Source organism: Chrysemys picta, chromosome 5 (assembly GCF_011386835.1).
Source record: "Chrysemys picta bellii isolate R12L10 chromosome 5, ASM1138683v2, whole genome shotgun sequence".
NCBI classification, from domain to species: Eukaryota; Metazoa; Chordata; order Testudines; family Emydidae; genus Chrysemys; species Chrysemys picta.
In genome coordinates, this window is record NC_088795.1 from 9,825,203 (window position 1) to 9,841,458 (window position 16,256).

The window sequence follows — 16,256 nt, forward strand, 5'->3', positions numbered from 1 at the left end:
TCTGCAAATGTAAACTAACTTGTTTGTCTGAGCGATTGGCTGAAGAAACTGAGGACTGAGTGGACTTGTAGGCTCTAAAGTTTTACATTGTTTTATTTTTGAATGCAGGTTTTTTTGTACATATTTCTACATTTGTAAGTTCAACTTTCATGATAAAGATATTGCACTACAGTACTTATATCAGGTGAATTGAAAAATACTATTTCTTTTGTTTTTTACAGTGCAAATATTTGTGATAAAAAATAAATATAAAGCAAGCACTGTACACTTTGTATTCTATGTTGTAATTGAATTCAATATATTCAAAAATTTAGAAATGTCCACAAATATTTAAATACATGGTATTCTATTATTGTTTAATCGCACAATTAATCTTTTTAATAATGCGATTAATTGTGATTTTTTTAATTGCTTGACAACCCTAATATTTATAGATACAGATAAAGATACACACACACACACACACGTCACTTTCAGTATACATTTGGGACCAGTTGATTATGGGTTATATAAGCTGAGCTTGGACACCCATTTTGTAGGCAAAAAAAAAAAATTTTTTTTTCAGGTACAAGTCAGAGCCCTTGCCCTTTTAGCCACCTTCTTCTCACCTGCACTCCAGTAGTTACAGGGACAAGTACCCTGATTTGCACCGGCTGTTCAATTACAAGACAGAAAAATGGGTGACAATTTTGCAGGCACAAAAAGGACAAGGGAGGCTGCCCTTTGGAAAATGTGGCCCATGATTTTTTATTTTATTGTATAACCTGATGTTCCTTCTGGAGATGAGAAATTCCTTCCCTCCCTTGTTCCCTGTCAATAATGTGGTCAGGACACACTGACTGAGAACACTGTTCATAGAGATCCTGATCAAACTCCCATTGGATCTCTTCCTTGAGTACCGGATTTGGCCCAGAATGACATCTTAGCTGAAAAGGAGCCGCAACAGAAAAGTGCATGATGAGCCACCTTTGCCAATAAGTGAAGGTAACAGACCTGTTGGATTTGACCCAACCCTGAATATCCCATGATATCTTTTGTAGTTGACTGGCAGAGAAAGAAAAAGAATTTAAAATGACATGGCAAATCAGAATAGAAATGCCGCCATTTAAAAAGTGGAGATTCATTGCACCCATTTTGTTCAGACCAAAGTAGAATGGCTCAAGAGACAGGAAAACCTTCTCAACACTAATTAAGTGTGAAAAATATCTGAAAATAAGCCAAGATTTTCAAAAAATGGGGGCCTAGAGTTAGGCTCCTGAATCCATATTTAGACACCCAAGTGAGTGGTTTGACCTATCATACAGTGCTGAGCACCCTGCAACTCCCACCAGCTTCAGTCATCAAGGGCCACTGTGATGCTTGGGTGTGAAGATGTGGGCAGAAAAGAAAGCAGGGAACTTTGAAAAGCTCTTCGGCAGTAGGAGATTTGCAGCTTCTCTCAATCCCCATGCCGATCCTCTGTATTTTACACCACCAGCTGCTTCTCCTGGCCAACCAGAGACAGGAGGAGGAGCAACCGGACTTACTTTGGTGCCTCGTGGCAGTGGTGAGTCCCAGGGGGATTTGGAGGTGGGAAGGCGAGCATTATGCATCTGGGATCCTTTACTACCAGTGTTATGCATCATGGCATTTTTTTAAAAGTGTATTATCATTTGAAGGGGTGGGTGGTAAAGTTCTTGTGCTGGAGCAGAGGGGTCATCCCCAGGGAATTTCCTTTTGAATGTCCCCTCTGGCCTATTCTTAATGTTTAAAATTACCCTTTAGTTGTAGCCTTCTGAGTCAGGATAATGGTCATCCTTGGCAGGGATAAATCCACCAGTGCAGTAGGAAGCCAAGCACACAGGTCTTTCTTTTCAGTGAGCCGGAGGCTCAGAATTGTCCAGGATATCTTTACTTAAAGCTCTAATTTATGGTGAGCATTTGTTCCCCTTTCACAAACATCTAGATGAGCGCCTGAACAAAAAGGGTGGGGGAATCTTTTCTGCAATCCGATTTTCCTCCCCGTTCTTTAAAAAAAATAAACTGCATTGCTATTGCACAATAAGCACCAAAATAGGATAGAGCGTGTGTTTGAGGCAATTCAAGAACATTGTGCAGACTGAGAGAAGTCAGCCTAGAGGTACATTAATGGAGCAGCAGCATCCAACTGTAATAAAGATTTTTAAAAAATTAAAGATAATCTGTGCTTCACTGAGTCCATTGAGTTGCTATTAAAAATATACTTTATACCCGCATGACAGATTTTCCCTCCCAGGAATCTACTTTTGGAGTCACTGAAATCCTCCTTCATCTTAGCTAGGCTCTGCCCTTAGTCCTGATTCTTGTGACTTCCCCAGACTCTGACTACCCCTTCGAACCTCTGACTGTGGGCTCTGGGGACTGTTAGATTCTCTTGGGAGCTCCAAAACTCCCTCTGAAGTTTCTTCACAGCAGCCATGACCCCTCATCGTAGTCCCTGGCTTCCTCAAGAGAGCTGAAGGTGGCGTCACATCCAAGTTATGTACTCACTGGCACAGCGCTACTTACTGTTGCAGGAGAAGGTAGTGCTACCTGCCTTTGGTTCCAACAGAGTTCTGAGGTCAGCAGTGATGTTGCAGTTTAAGATTATGTGCAGTGCCCTAGCGCCAGGACCCTGCACTGCCATGCTGTATACTCTAGTTTATTTCTAGTCCTCCTCATTCAATGTTCTGGAGCAGTGGGGGAGGCCAGGCACTCAGCAACTGGAGGGAAATGCCCTGAGTCTTAATTGCAACCAGTGTCCTGTGATTGGTGAACTGTGCTGATAGGCTCTGAAAGGAGGAACTGTCCAGCCTTGCCTGGCTAGAATAAAAGTGGCTAAGACTTTGGGCCCCAGTGGAGGAGGAGGAGGGTAGCAAGGCTGGGGGAATCATCAGACCTTGGGACAGGTAACTCTCCTTTCCTGGGGAAAGTACATACACTTTTTAACTAGTAAAATAAATAAATCAGCAGCTTTTTTTCATTTTGATGGGGGCTTTCCTTTCCTCTAATAGGCCAGAGTGGTTCGGAGTTTGGAGAGGAGGCAGGTGATCTCACACATTCAGTGTAAATTCACAAGGGGCTATGGCATCTCCAGCAGCGAAGCTCGCGCTTGTTTTGGACAGGAATTGATGTAGGGATATATAGATTAAATGACACCTTGTAGAGTTACAGACAAGTATGACCTGCATACAGCCTGTGTAGCTTAGTCCAGTTGTGACTTCTGCTGCATTAGAGGCCAATTTTTGAGGTGATCCAGTCCCGATAGTAAGTCACTCGTGTGTAGACTCCCGGCTTATTTGGTTTAGCACATTCATCTCCCCAGCTCACTATTCCCACGAGGTACCACATTCCTCTAGAATCTGGACTAACCAGTGGGCCACCAGAGTCACCCTACGAGAGGAGGAAAAAAGAGAAAAAAGAAATTGAGTGTACCAGAAAGGAAAATATAGCTATTTTCACAGGCAATAGGGTGTGGAAAGGGACAGCTTCCTTTGATGGAAGATGGGAAGAGAGCATTATTTAAAGGAACACCATCAACCTGGAACTTAGTCACTTTCCAAAAACTAAGGGTACATCTATCCCGCAAATGAAGGTATGATTGGAGCACAGGTAGGCATACCCATGTGAGTTTTAATCTAGCTAGCACGGATAACAACAGTAGTGAAGATGTGGCGACACCAACTTCAGCGTGGGCCAGCAACCAGAGTAGGTATCCGGAGTCCCTGGTGGGCTTGTACTGAGATGGCTAGTCTGCGCCGAAGCCCGTGCCACCACGTCTTCACTACTACTGTTATCCACACTAGCTAGACTAAAGCTACCATGGGCATGTCTACCCATGCTACACTCACACCTTTATTTGCCGTGCAGATGTGCCCTACAGCACTGGTTCTCAACCAGAGGTACGCCTACCCCGGGGGGTACTCAGAGATCTTCCGGGGTTACATCAACTCACTAAATATTTGCCTAGTTTTACGGCAGGCTACATAAAAAGCGCTAACAAAGTCAGTACAAACTAAAATTTCATACAGACAAGGACTTGTTTAACCTGCACTATATAAGATACACTGAACCGTAAGTACAATATTTATATTCCATTTGATTTATTTTATAATTATATGGTAAAAATGAGGAAGTTCAGCAATGTGTCAGTAACAGTGTGCTGTGACACTTGTATTTTTATGTCTGATTTTGTAAGCAAGTCGTTTTGAAGTGGGGTGAAACTTGAGGGTACACAAGACAAATCAGACTGTTGAAAGGGGTACAGTCGTCTGGAAAGGTTGAGAGCCACTGCCCTACACGATAAGCTGTGGTTCTTTGCCAGCCAAGGAGCCCCCCTGCCAGTTTCTGTGGTTTTACAATCCCATTTCCCAATTATAATTTGTTAAGTTTCTCTCTCAACAGGGGAACCTGACTAAGGACTTAATCTCAAGCCCACTGAAATCAGAGGGAGTCTTTCAGGGGAAACAGTAAAACAGCTCTACACAAAGTGCTGTCAAACGCGCACAGCAAACGGAACAAGAACAATATTTTCCCCGCAATCCTTTCCCTTCTAAACAATCTTAGGTGTTACTTGTAACTATAGTAGGTTAAAACGAAGTTTTCAGTCAGAACTGTGGTTTTTAAGTTGATGACATTTCTTTACATGTTAAACACATTAGCCTCTTTCAGATTTTAAATTCAGACACTGTGTAAATAGCATCACACATAAATCAGATTGGTCTGGGACGTTTACGGGATTTCAGGCAAGTTAGTTCTGGTATAACAGGGAATATATTCCCTTCCCCTCCCCAACTTTACTGAAAGATATAAATGACAGCCCTTTTCTATGTGGAGTAGAATGGGAACACAGGAACTAGGTTATCTGGACTGAAGATATTTAGGCCCCAATCCTGCAAAGACTTTTGCATATAATAATTTCATGCACATTGAATTGAATGGGAATACTCATATGCATAAAATTAAGCACATGCAGAACTCTTTGCAGGATTGGGGCCATAATGGGGAGCTGTTAAGTATTTAGACTCAACATTTCAATGAACTTTCCAGAACCTCAATAGAAATGTTAAAAATATTGCCATGGAGATAGTTTTTGTTTGGATATGATCCTGGCAGTCTGCACGTCAAACGTTGCAGCATCCCATGTACATCTTGTTGTTTTAGAACAATCTTTAATTATTGTTTCAACCAGTTTTCCTGGTCCTGAAGCTGTCTCACTGCTCCGTAATGCCTTAGCACCTTTTAAAAAAAGACAGGTACATTTGCTGCTCTCCAGACCAGAAACTGATTTTAATGAGTGATTGCACATTTTAATAAGCGATTGCTCAGCCACTTCATTCCTAAACTCCTTCAGAATTCTTGAACGGTTACTGTCTGGTCCTGGCTGCCTGCTGCTGTTGAATTTTTTAATGTTTGACATCTCAGATGATGCCTCATTTTTATTATCTGGAAAAAAGCAGGTCAGGGATCACTCAGCGTCAAAGCTAGCAGAGAGAGAGTACAAAGTAATTTGTTCCTTACGGGACAGATTCTCATTTATCGTATGGCCACTTTATTGCACTCTAGCAGTGCAAAAGGGCCTTAAAATAGGCATAACTATAATTCATCTTAACTCTGCTGTCATGACTAGCTCCAGCATAACAATTTACTCTCACATTAAGGCGCCTTTATAGAGCAGAGCCTGAATGTAAATGGGAATCAGGCCCACTTCCTAGCAGAAAACAAATCACTTGCCAACAAGAAGTCAATAGCTGCAGGGTGGGGATGGAGGAAGGCTGAAGCAGCGACACGGGGAAGCCAGGAGATGGCAATACTTGTGGGAGCTGGTGGGGAGTGACAAACTGTGCAGGCCATGATGGGAGATAAAGATTGGGCACCAGCCAACTTTGAATTACAGGGCTCCAGTTCCATCTGGCACTTTTGAATTTTACAAGTACTCTCCTAGTTCTGTTAATATGAGTTTTATGTGCTAAACTGCAGGTAAAAAATGTTTTATTTTACAAACCTCTTTGCCAGAGTCTTGGTTGAATCAGAACCCATATAAACAAAGAACCCAGGGAAGGAGCAGACACAGTATTGGTTAAGATTTGGGGATCACTATATTTAATCATTTAAAGTCATTTTCCCTACTAGTTCTCAGTATTGAGCTTAGACCTACCTGACAGGCATCTACTCCTCCTTCCAAGTATCCAGCACACAACATCCCAGGTGTGATGACCCCATCGTACACTTCTTTCCTATTGCAAGTGTTTGAGTCTATGAGTTTCACTGTTGCTTCCTGGAGAACATTAGGACTCGGGCCTGAAGGGAAAAAATGACTCTACAAATATAAATCCTTTGCACTAGCTAAGATGTGGAAGGAGCATTTAGCATCTGTTCATGGGTGAGAGTGCTGGGCTGGGCTAAGAAGACATAGAGTTGCTCCAGCTTGTACCACTTTTCATAGATTGAAGTAATATACGGGAGGAGTTGTACATACATTATAATCAACATTACTTTGTAGGAAGGGCTTGAAGGGTTCCATAGTAAAGAGCTGTGAGTCACTGATTAAGATGGCACACTCTCATATGAGGACATAGGAGCGGTATCACTGAGGTGGGAGAGGAGGCCTACCACAGTCGATTTACTCCTGAGTACAGTACCATACAATGGAGCAGAGGCTAATAATTTCAGCAGGTGACACGGAGCCAAGATGGCTAGTTCTATGGCTAGTTTTGTTCTGACTGTGTGAACTTGAGTAAGCCACCGATCTCCAGCTCCGTTTGCACCCCTGCTCCATGGGTTATAATACATATCTCACAAAGGTTTGGGGAAACCCCAATCAAGGTCAGCACCCTGTTGTCATATTCACTGTACAAACACATTGCTAGACAGTGCCTGCCACAAAGAGCTTGCAATCTCAAATGTATGGACAGAAACAGAATGTCAGACTCCTCCCCAGTTTCTGTTTCAGTGGCTGGCAGCTTTGTCTTTTTCCAACCCAACATTAGAGAGCAAGTAAATGCAGAATGTGTTTCTTATAGTTACACAAATCTATGAATTTTTTGCAAGGATTAAACAAGATGTGGCCACACAGCTGCTCTCACTTAAACAGTTAGTTGGACTCATCATTAATGTAAAACGTCAGATGTTATTTTTTTTTTTTTGCAGACGGAGGCACTCACCATCGTCGCTCAGTGCTCCCCAGCCTGTGATGACAGCGTCAGAATTATATGGGAAAATCTGAGATGGATCTGGCAGACAGACGCGATGTACGGTATTTGTAAAATCAACTCCTTTCGAGAGTTTCACGATAGCTATATCATAGTTGTGTGCTGGATAACGGTACTTTTCATGGACAATAATAGCTTTGACAAAGCGTTTCATTCTTGAAGGTCTTAAAAGAGTTCCAAAGGTAACAGTCCATAGACGTGGGTTATTTGCTCTGGAAAAGATGAAAGAACTTTGTAGATATATTTAAGCCATGGAGATAAAGGTCTCTAAATCTGGTCCAGTGTATGTAGCTCAAAACCTCACCCATACTTCCTTACAAAAGCCTCGGAAGATCTTGGTGGAATGGGGAATTGGGCCTGCACCATCCCATCTGTATTACTCACTGGCCAAATCATAAATGTGGCCAGGTAGCTTCCCAATACACAAAGCGAATACAGCACACTACAGCAGGTAACCAGAGGTGCTTGCCTTGCCATTTGCTGACCCTTAATCTATTCCAGTTTTTATATTGCCACACCCTTCCGAAGCAATGAGTCTTCACTGTCTCCTTGGCTATTCAAAAAAGGAGTGATGGAACCATCAAATTCTAACCTCTGCTCCAGGGAACACCACACACCGCTGTCCATAGAAGGAAAGGGGTAAGGTGACCTAATGGCTCAAAAAACATGTATATTTGGGCCAAGCTGTGATAGCACGAAGTCATTCCTCTTGCTCTACCTAACCAGAGCCGCTTCCTTTGGAGCATCTTCCAGAGCCTTTTCCTCAGGAACTATTTTCTCAAGCTTCAAAAAGAACGGTCACCGCTCTCTGCCTGAAACGCTGCAACTTTACTACGGCCCTTCCGGGGCTTGGCATTGGGTCTGAATGGAGCACCATTTGATGTGCAGGTCAGTACATACCACATCTTACTGCCGTCTCTTTCAGAGCTGGGAACTTACTTTCTAAAGCAGTGAGCTGCAGACAGAAGCCACGTGTTGCTGATCAGCGTTGCACCACAACGGTGGATGTTGTTCTGCCGTAAACTCGCTTGCCACGGCCAATCCCCAAGCTCTGCAGAAGCCAACCCTCCGACTACTCTTTCGGACGTTGATGACGATTTTGATTTTGATGATCTATTCTGTCGTAACCCACAGACTGTCAAAATGGGGAGAGAGAAAATAAGTCATTTCTCAATGTACTAATTGTGCCTCTTGATGCCTCTAGGCACATGTACAAAATGTACCGTAAGATAACATGCAATTAGACACTGTAATGACATAATGTCAAACTCAAAACACGCCCTGATATGGAGGCTGTCCACACCCACCTCAAGTAAAAGTCTGAGAGAACAGATGAGGCTTGTGGAGAGCCATGAAGTTCAACAGACTCAGGCTCAGTTGCATGACTAAGAGGAGCAAATTCTAGAGTCGAGAGCCCTTCACCCCGCCTCCAAGGAGTGTCGGTTTGAATGTCACAGCTGGTCTCAGTTGCTGGGATAAGTTGCTCAGTTGCGCCTCTCTAAGACAGATGGGACCCACACCATGTAGTATTTTACAGAAAAAGCAGCACCTTGAATTTCAGCCAGACATGACTTGGAAGACAGTGCAACATATGGAGCGTGTATGCAATGCTCTCTCAGTGAAACACTGCTATAGAAACTGGCAGCTGCCATTTGCACCAGGCGAAGTTTCCAAATGGTTCTTGAGCGTAGCCCCAAGTAGAGCATGTTGCACTAATCCAAGCCGGAAGTGACAAAGGCATGGATAACCATAGCGAGGTGTGCATCTGACAGGAAAGGTGACAAGCTCTTTGCCAAGAGGAGACAAAGACAAGATTCTTGGCTTCTGCTACTACCTGGAAATCCAGGAGTAGCTGACGGTCTGTCAGGCATAAGGCCTTCAGCTGCACCTGTTCAGTACTCCTGACACCCTAGGCTGCCTGATGGACTGCCCTGCCTGACTGGCTGAGAAAGCCAGAAGGCCGGTTCTTAACCCTAGCAGCAGCAGTAGCTTGCTGGCTGCTTAACACACATGTTCACAGACTCTCTGTCTCCCTGCACCCATCTCTCCGAGCCCTGCTCCTGCTCTGCTCTTCCACAGCTCCAGCCGAGACCCTGACCAGCCTTGTTCCCATCCTGTCCCAACCTTGCTCCTGCCCTTCCCTGACTCCTGGTCATCTGGTTCCGATCCTCAGCTCCGACTCCTGACTCCAACTCTGCCTCAACCTTTGGCTCTGTCATTCGGACTCTGACTTCAGTTCCAATCCCCAGCTCTGACGCCGACCCTGTTTTGACCCCAGACTCTGGAATTCGGCCTCCAACCACTAGGTCTGACTCCTGCTCTGACTGCCTATGACCTGGTCTCCTGACAGTTTGAGCAGCCCAAATTCTAAAACAGGGGAACTAGACTGACAAGGGGTCCAGACCAGTGGCTAGTACAGATCCCTCCTGGCCAATCTTTCCCTGCTCCTATTTCTGCTGCGCCCGCAGTTGTTCCCCACTGACCAATGCAGAGTGGAGCTCATTATTAGCCGGCTGACTGGGGAAGCTCTGGCCTGGGCATTCCCACTCCTAGAGAAAGCAAGCCCACTCCTGGGCCAGCTTGAAGCCTTCATTCATGCCGTGGCCACGATCTTCGAGCGTAGAGCCGAGAGTACCCTTCGGGCGTCACAGCAGCGACCTCAGCACGTTGCTAAGTATGCCCCAGAGTTCCACTGCTTGGTAGCAGAGACTGAATGGAACGAGGCCGCGCAGTATTATCATTTCTGCTTCAGCCTAAATGATGACATCAAAGATGAGCTCACACGAGTGGACTCCCCACCCATTATGGATGTCCTGATTGACCTCAGCATAAAGACTGACAACTGCCTGATGGAACGCAGCCAAGAAAGAAGTTCAGCTTCCCAGCTCCTGCCAGTCCTCCTGTCTCCAGCCCATCAACCTTCAGTGCTTTCCCCACAGCCCGAACCCATGCAGCTCAACAGAGAAAATGCAGCATTGAGCATTGTGGCTATGCCTGTACTGTGGAAGACCAGGACACTTCGCATTGGGCTGCCCTGCCAAGGTCCACTCTGCACCCAGGTCAGGGAATGCCAAGCTGCAGCCCCCAGGAGGGAGTCTGGGTGGGGGTGGCGCTCTCTGCCTCTTATCGGTACCCAGCATCCGTACCTGTCTGCTGATACGCTGACAATGACCAGGTGTGTACTGACACATCTGCAACTCCCTCTGCAATCCCGCACCCCTCCATCTCCAACGTCCACCTGGAGGCGCTGGTAGATTCTGATGCCTCCGGCAACTTCATGGATCAGGACTTCGTATGAGTACATCAGATCCCCGCCCAACGCAAGGACACTCCAGACTTGGTGGAATCTATTGATGGCTCGCTCATTTCATCAGGCCCAGTTACCCCCCAGACCACACCCCTGCAGGTGGGGACTCTTCGGGGTCACCAAGAAACCCTTCAGTTTGCCCTTATCTGAGCACCACATTTTCCAGTTGTTCTCAGCATGCCCTGGACACTTCTTATGATCCATGCATTCATTGGCAGGCAGGCACAATACTGTTCGGCTTCCCACATTGCCAACAATTCTGTCCCTGGAATCCAAATATGGGGACCGTAGACTGGGAGCCTTCCTCGAGATTCCAAGTCTGAGCAGGTTAATCCCCAGGGAGTCTTGTTACCCACTGCAGTCCAGTCCACTGCCTCCAAGTTACCACTTAAATATAAGGATTTTGCCAATATGTTTGAGAAACAGAATGCAGATGCTCTGTCACTCCATTGCAGCTGTAACTGTCCCATCAACGTTCAGCCCACTCCAATCCCCTTTGTCCGCATCTGCTTCCTTTCGGAGCCAGAACGTCAGGCTCTCCATGACTACCTCCAGGAATATCTACAAATGTGGTTTATCCATCCTTCCATGTCTCCAGCCGGGGCTCCAATTTTCTTTGTGAAGAAAAAAGATGGATCAATAAGGCCTTGTGTTGACTATCGGCTGTTAAACAGAGTCCCAATTCGAAATCAACGTCCTCTCCCTCTCATTAACGTGCTTTTACAAAAGACTCCGCTCTGCAAAGGTTTTTACTTTGCAGTAAAATATAACTTTGTCCCAAATAGAGAGGGAGATGAGTGGAAGACCAACTTCCATACGTGGGACAGACACTGAGTGCTTGGTCATGCCATTCGGCCTGTGCAGTGCCCCAGAAACATTTCAGTACTTCATAAACAATATCTTCAGAGATGCATTAGACTGCCACGTAGTCATTTATCTGGACGACATACTCATCTTTTCTGACAATCAGGCTTCTCTTGATCAGCATGTCCACGGCATCCTAGACTTTGCCAATGCCATCTATATGCAAAGCCCAAAATATGCAAGTGTGACCAGGATACAATAGAATTCTTTGGTTACATTATCTCCTCTGAGGGAATAACCAGGGACCCATGCAACGTGGCCATCACCTCCGACTGTGCTGCAGCAAAGGACACCAGTGGGGTCCAATGGTTCCTAGGCTGTGCTAACTTCTACCGGTGATTCATTGAGGGATTTTCCAGACTAGTTGCTCCTCTGAGCACTCTTCTGTGAAAAGGAGTCCAGTTCACCCTTGGAAACCCAAGTAGTAGAGAGAGGGGAATGTTGTTTCTACTGGAAGTGGCCAGGTTTCCTGTCCAAGTGCTCACAGCCCATAAAAACCTGGAATATCTTCGAGGAACCAGATACTTCAACCAACAACAGTTCCACTGGTCCCTCTTCTTCATCCAGTTTGACTTCATAGTTGCCTATTGCCCAGGAATCTGAAATGGGAAGACTGACGCTCTGTCCCATAAGGCTGAGTACCTGGAACAGGTGAGAAGACTCCCTCTGCGATTCTAAAGGCATCCAACTTCATCAATGGCACAGCAGACAACAGCGTAATGGAGTCAGATCAGCTCAGATCTGCCAGACTCTGGAGAATGTGGATGCCTCCTTCAGGCAAGCCCCCCGCAGGGTGGGAGGCTCAGGCGAGCCCCGGGTGGTGTTCCGTTTTCCGTTTGGGAAATATGGTCACCCTAGTAAAACCTGAAGGAATTGGGACGATGCATCCCCCATGACAGTGCAAGACTCTGTGTAAAGTGTAAGGTCAACTTCATTCAAGAGAAAAAGAGGAAGCTTTTTAAAGGGCCAGAAAAATAAAACAGTCAGAGAACTGCCAAGCATGCAGTGCTTTCACTTACAGTCACTGAAGAGGGTTTCAGCGCTCTCTCTCCTCATATCTGAAATAAACAAACAAACAGAGTGAGTTCAGCACAGCCAGGGGTTTTTAACCTATGAATGCAGCTTAAATTAGGCCCAGTCCATAGTAAAGGGTGGGGTGGAGCTGAACTGCTACAGAGGAATCACTTGGAGGTGGAATATTTCCTGCTGTGCACCATTATTATATCCCCTGATGGGGTACAGCTTGGTCTCTCTCTAAGCAGCCAGCCATCTCCTCTGGACCAGAGCACGGCCTGGGCACTGCAGAAGGCTCCGTATGCTCTCCCGCATCACACTCTGCAGCAGCATAAGGGTCAGACACAATCTGGCCCTGAGACTGTGAGCTCTTCGTGGCAGGGGCCACGGCGCAGCTCCCCAGTGGGTGTAGTTTGTCAGCGTTGGCTCCGACTTCAATGGAGCTAAGACAACCTGCACCACCTGAGGAGCTGCTCCCGCAGCTTCTTATTTGGACTGGGAGGTGCCTGGTACACTTTTGGAGGCTGAAATAAATAAATAAAATGAATACTAATAATTTGGTGTGTCCCTGTAGGGCATTGATGGCACTGTTGAAATACCCTCCACCCCCAATTCATTACACCATATCTATGGTGTGATTCAGCACTCACAGAAGTCTGTGTAAAGGTTGTCAGTGATGTTAATGGGCACAGGGTCAGGCCCACAAACATCAATATAGTCCCCTGGCTACAACACCCACTTTCTAACCAGAGACCCGTTTCTGGTTACTTGCAGGCCAGTGGAAAAACTCACCTGTTCAATAACATTTTGAAGTTGTCCAATGACTCTTGAACAGCAACCTACACCTAGGTATCTACCGTCACTTCGCTCTCCTCTGCCTTCCCTACTGTCACCTGGGTATCACCCAACACCTATCCTCATCCACGTCCCTCTCCTCTGCCTTCCCTACTGTCACCTGGGTATCACCCGATACCTATCCTCATCCACGTCCCTCTCCTCTGCCTTCCCTACTGTCACCTGGGTATCACCCGATACCTATCCTCATCCACGTCCCTCTCCTCTGCCTTCCCTACTGTCACCTGGGTATCACCCGATACCTATCCTCATCCACGTCCCGCTCCTCTGCCTTCTCTTCCGTCACCTGGGTATCACCCGATACCTATCCTCATCCACGTCCCTCTCCTCTGCCTTCTCTTCCGTCACCTGGGTATCACCCGATACCTATCCTCATCCACTTCGCTCTCCTCTGCCTTCTCTACCGTCACCTGGGTATCACCCGATACCTATCCTCATCCACGACCCTCTCCTCTGCCTTCTCTTCCGTCACCTGGGTATCACCCGATACCTATCCTCATCCACTTCGCTCTCCTCTGCCTTCTCTACCGTCACCTGGGTATCACCCGATACCTATCCTCATCCACGTCCCTCTCCTCTGCCTTCCCTACTGTCACCTGGGTATCACCCGATACCTATCCTCATCCACGTCCCTCTCCTCTGCCTTCTCTTCCGTCACCTGGGTATCACCCGATACTTATCCTCATCCACTTCGCTCTCCTCTGCCTTCTCTTCCGTCACCTGGGTATCACCCGATACCTATCCTCATCCACTTCGCTCTCCTCTGCCTTCTCTTCCATCACCTGGATATCAACCGATACCTATCCTCATCCACGTCCCGCTCCTCTGCCTTCTCTTCCGTCACCTGGGTATCAACCGATACCTATCCTCATCCACGTCCCTCTCCTCTGCCTTCTCTTCCGTCACCTGGGTATCACCCGATACTTATCCTCATCCACTTCGCTCTCCTCTGCCTTCTCTTCCGTCACCTGGGTATCACCCGATACCTATCCTCATCCACTTCACTCTCCTCTGCCTTCCCTACTGTCACCTGGGTATCACCCGATACCTATCCTCATCCACATCCCTCTCCTCTGCCTTCTCTTCCGTCCCATGGGTATCACCCGATACCTATCCTCATGCACGTCCCGCTCCTCTGCCTTCTCTTCCGTCCCCTGGGTATCACCCGATACCTATCCTCATCCACATCCCTCTCCTCTACCTTCCCTACTGTCACCTGGGTACCACCCGATACCTATCCTCATCCACGTCCCGCTCCTCTGCCTTCTCTTCCATCCCCTGGGTACCACCCGATACCTATCCTCATCCACGTCCCTCTCCTCTGCCTTCTCCACCGTCCCCTGGGTATCACCCGATACTTATCCTCATCCACTTCGCTCTCCTCTGCCTTCTCTTCCGTCACCTGGGTATCACCTGATACCTATCCTCATCCACGTCCCTCTCCTCTGCCTTCTCTTCCGTCCCCTGGGTATCACCCGATACCTATCCTCATCCACGTCCCGCTCCTCTGCCTTCTCTTCCATCCCCTGGGTACCACCCGATACCTATCCTCATCCACGTCCCGCTCCTCTGCCTTCTCTTCCGTCCCCTGGGTATCACCTGATACCTATCCTCATCCACGTCCCGCTCCTCTGCCTTCTCTTCCGTCCCCTGGGTATCACCTGATACCTATCCTCATCCACGTCCCGCTCCTCTGCCTTCTCTTCCGTCCCCTGGGTATCACCCGATACTTATCCTCATCCACTTCGCTCTCCTCTGCCTTCTCTTCCGTCACCTGGGTATCACCCGATACCTATCCTCATCCACGTCCCTCTCCTCTGCCTTCCCTACTGTCACCTGGGTATCACCCGATACCTATCCTCATCCACGTCCCTCTCCTCTGCCTTCCCTACTGTCACCTGGGTATCACCCGATACCTATCCTCATCCACGTCCCGCTCCTCTGCCTTCTCTTCCGTCCCCTGGGTATCACCCGATACCTATCCTCATCCACGTCCCGCTCCTCTGCCTTCTCTTCCTTCCCCTGGGTACCACCCGATACCTATCCTCATCCACGTCCCTCTCCTCTGCCTTCTCTACCGTCACCTGGGTATCACCCGATACCTATCCTCATCCACTTCGCTCTCCTCTGCCTTCTCTTCCGTCACCTGGATATCACCCGATACCTATCCTCATCCACGTCCCGCTCCTCTGCCTTCTCTTCCGTCACCCTGATATCACCCGATACCTATCCTCATCCACTTCGCTCTCCTCTGCCTTCTCTTCCGTCACCTGGGTATCACCCGATACCTATCCTCATCCACGTCCCGCTCCTCTGCCTTCTCTTCCGTCCCCTGGGTATCACCCGATACCTATCCTCATCCACTTCGCTCTCCTCTGCCTTCTCTTCCGTCACCTGGATATCACCCGATACCTATCCTCATCCACGTCCCGCTCCTCTGCCTTCTCCACTGTCACCTGGGTATCACCCGATACCTATCCTCATCCACTTCACTCTCCTCTGCCTTCTCTTCCGTCACCTGGGTATCACCCGATACCTATCCTCATCCACGTCCCGCTCCTCTGCCTTCTCTTCCGTCACCTGGATATCACCCGATACCTATCCTCATCCACGTCCCGCTCCTCTGCCTTCTCTTCCGTCACCTGGATATCACCCGATACCTATCCTCATCCACTTCGCTCTCCTCTGCCTTCTCTTCCGTCACCTGGGTATCACCCGATACCTATCCTCATCCACGTCCCTCTCCTCTGCCTTCCCTACTGTCACCTGGGTATCACCCGATACCTATCCTCATCCACGTCCCTCTCCTCTGCCTTCCCTACTGTCACCTGGGTATCACCCGATACCTATCCTCATCCACGTCCCTCTCCTCTGCCTTCTCTTCCGTCACCTGGGTATCACCCGATACTTATCCTCATCCACTTCGCTCTCCTCTGCCTTCTCTTCCGTCACCTGGGTATCACCCGATACCTATCCTCATCCACGTCCCGCTCCTCTGCCTTCTCCAC

General features: G+C 47.6%; 1 protein-coding gene across 1 annotated transcript in view; it reads right to left on the reverse strand.

Annotated features, from left to right (window-relative positions):
- Positions 1-743: 743 nt before the first annotated feature.
- Positions 744-16,256, reverse strand: part of LOC101946165 (transmembrane protease serine 11B-like protein) — a 67,887-nt gene continuing 52,374 nt past the window's right edge. Inside the window, exons 8-12 of the mRNA XM_065597430.1 lie at positions 12,399-12,437; positions 8,148-8,343; positions 7,161-7,420; positions 6,155-6,297; positions 744-3,390 (exon numbers count right to left, since the gene is read on the reverse strand). Of these exons, the coding sequence (XP_065453502.1) occupies positions 3,229-3,390; positions 6,155-6,297; positions 7,161-7,420; positions 8,148-8,343; positions 12,399-12,437 (800 nt within the window). The 3' untranslated portion in view covers positions 744-3,228. The remainder of the gene's footprint in view (positions 3,391-6,154; positions 6,298-7,160; positions 7,421-8,147; positions 8,344-12,398; positions 12,438-16,256) is intronic.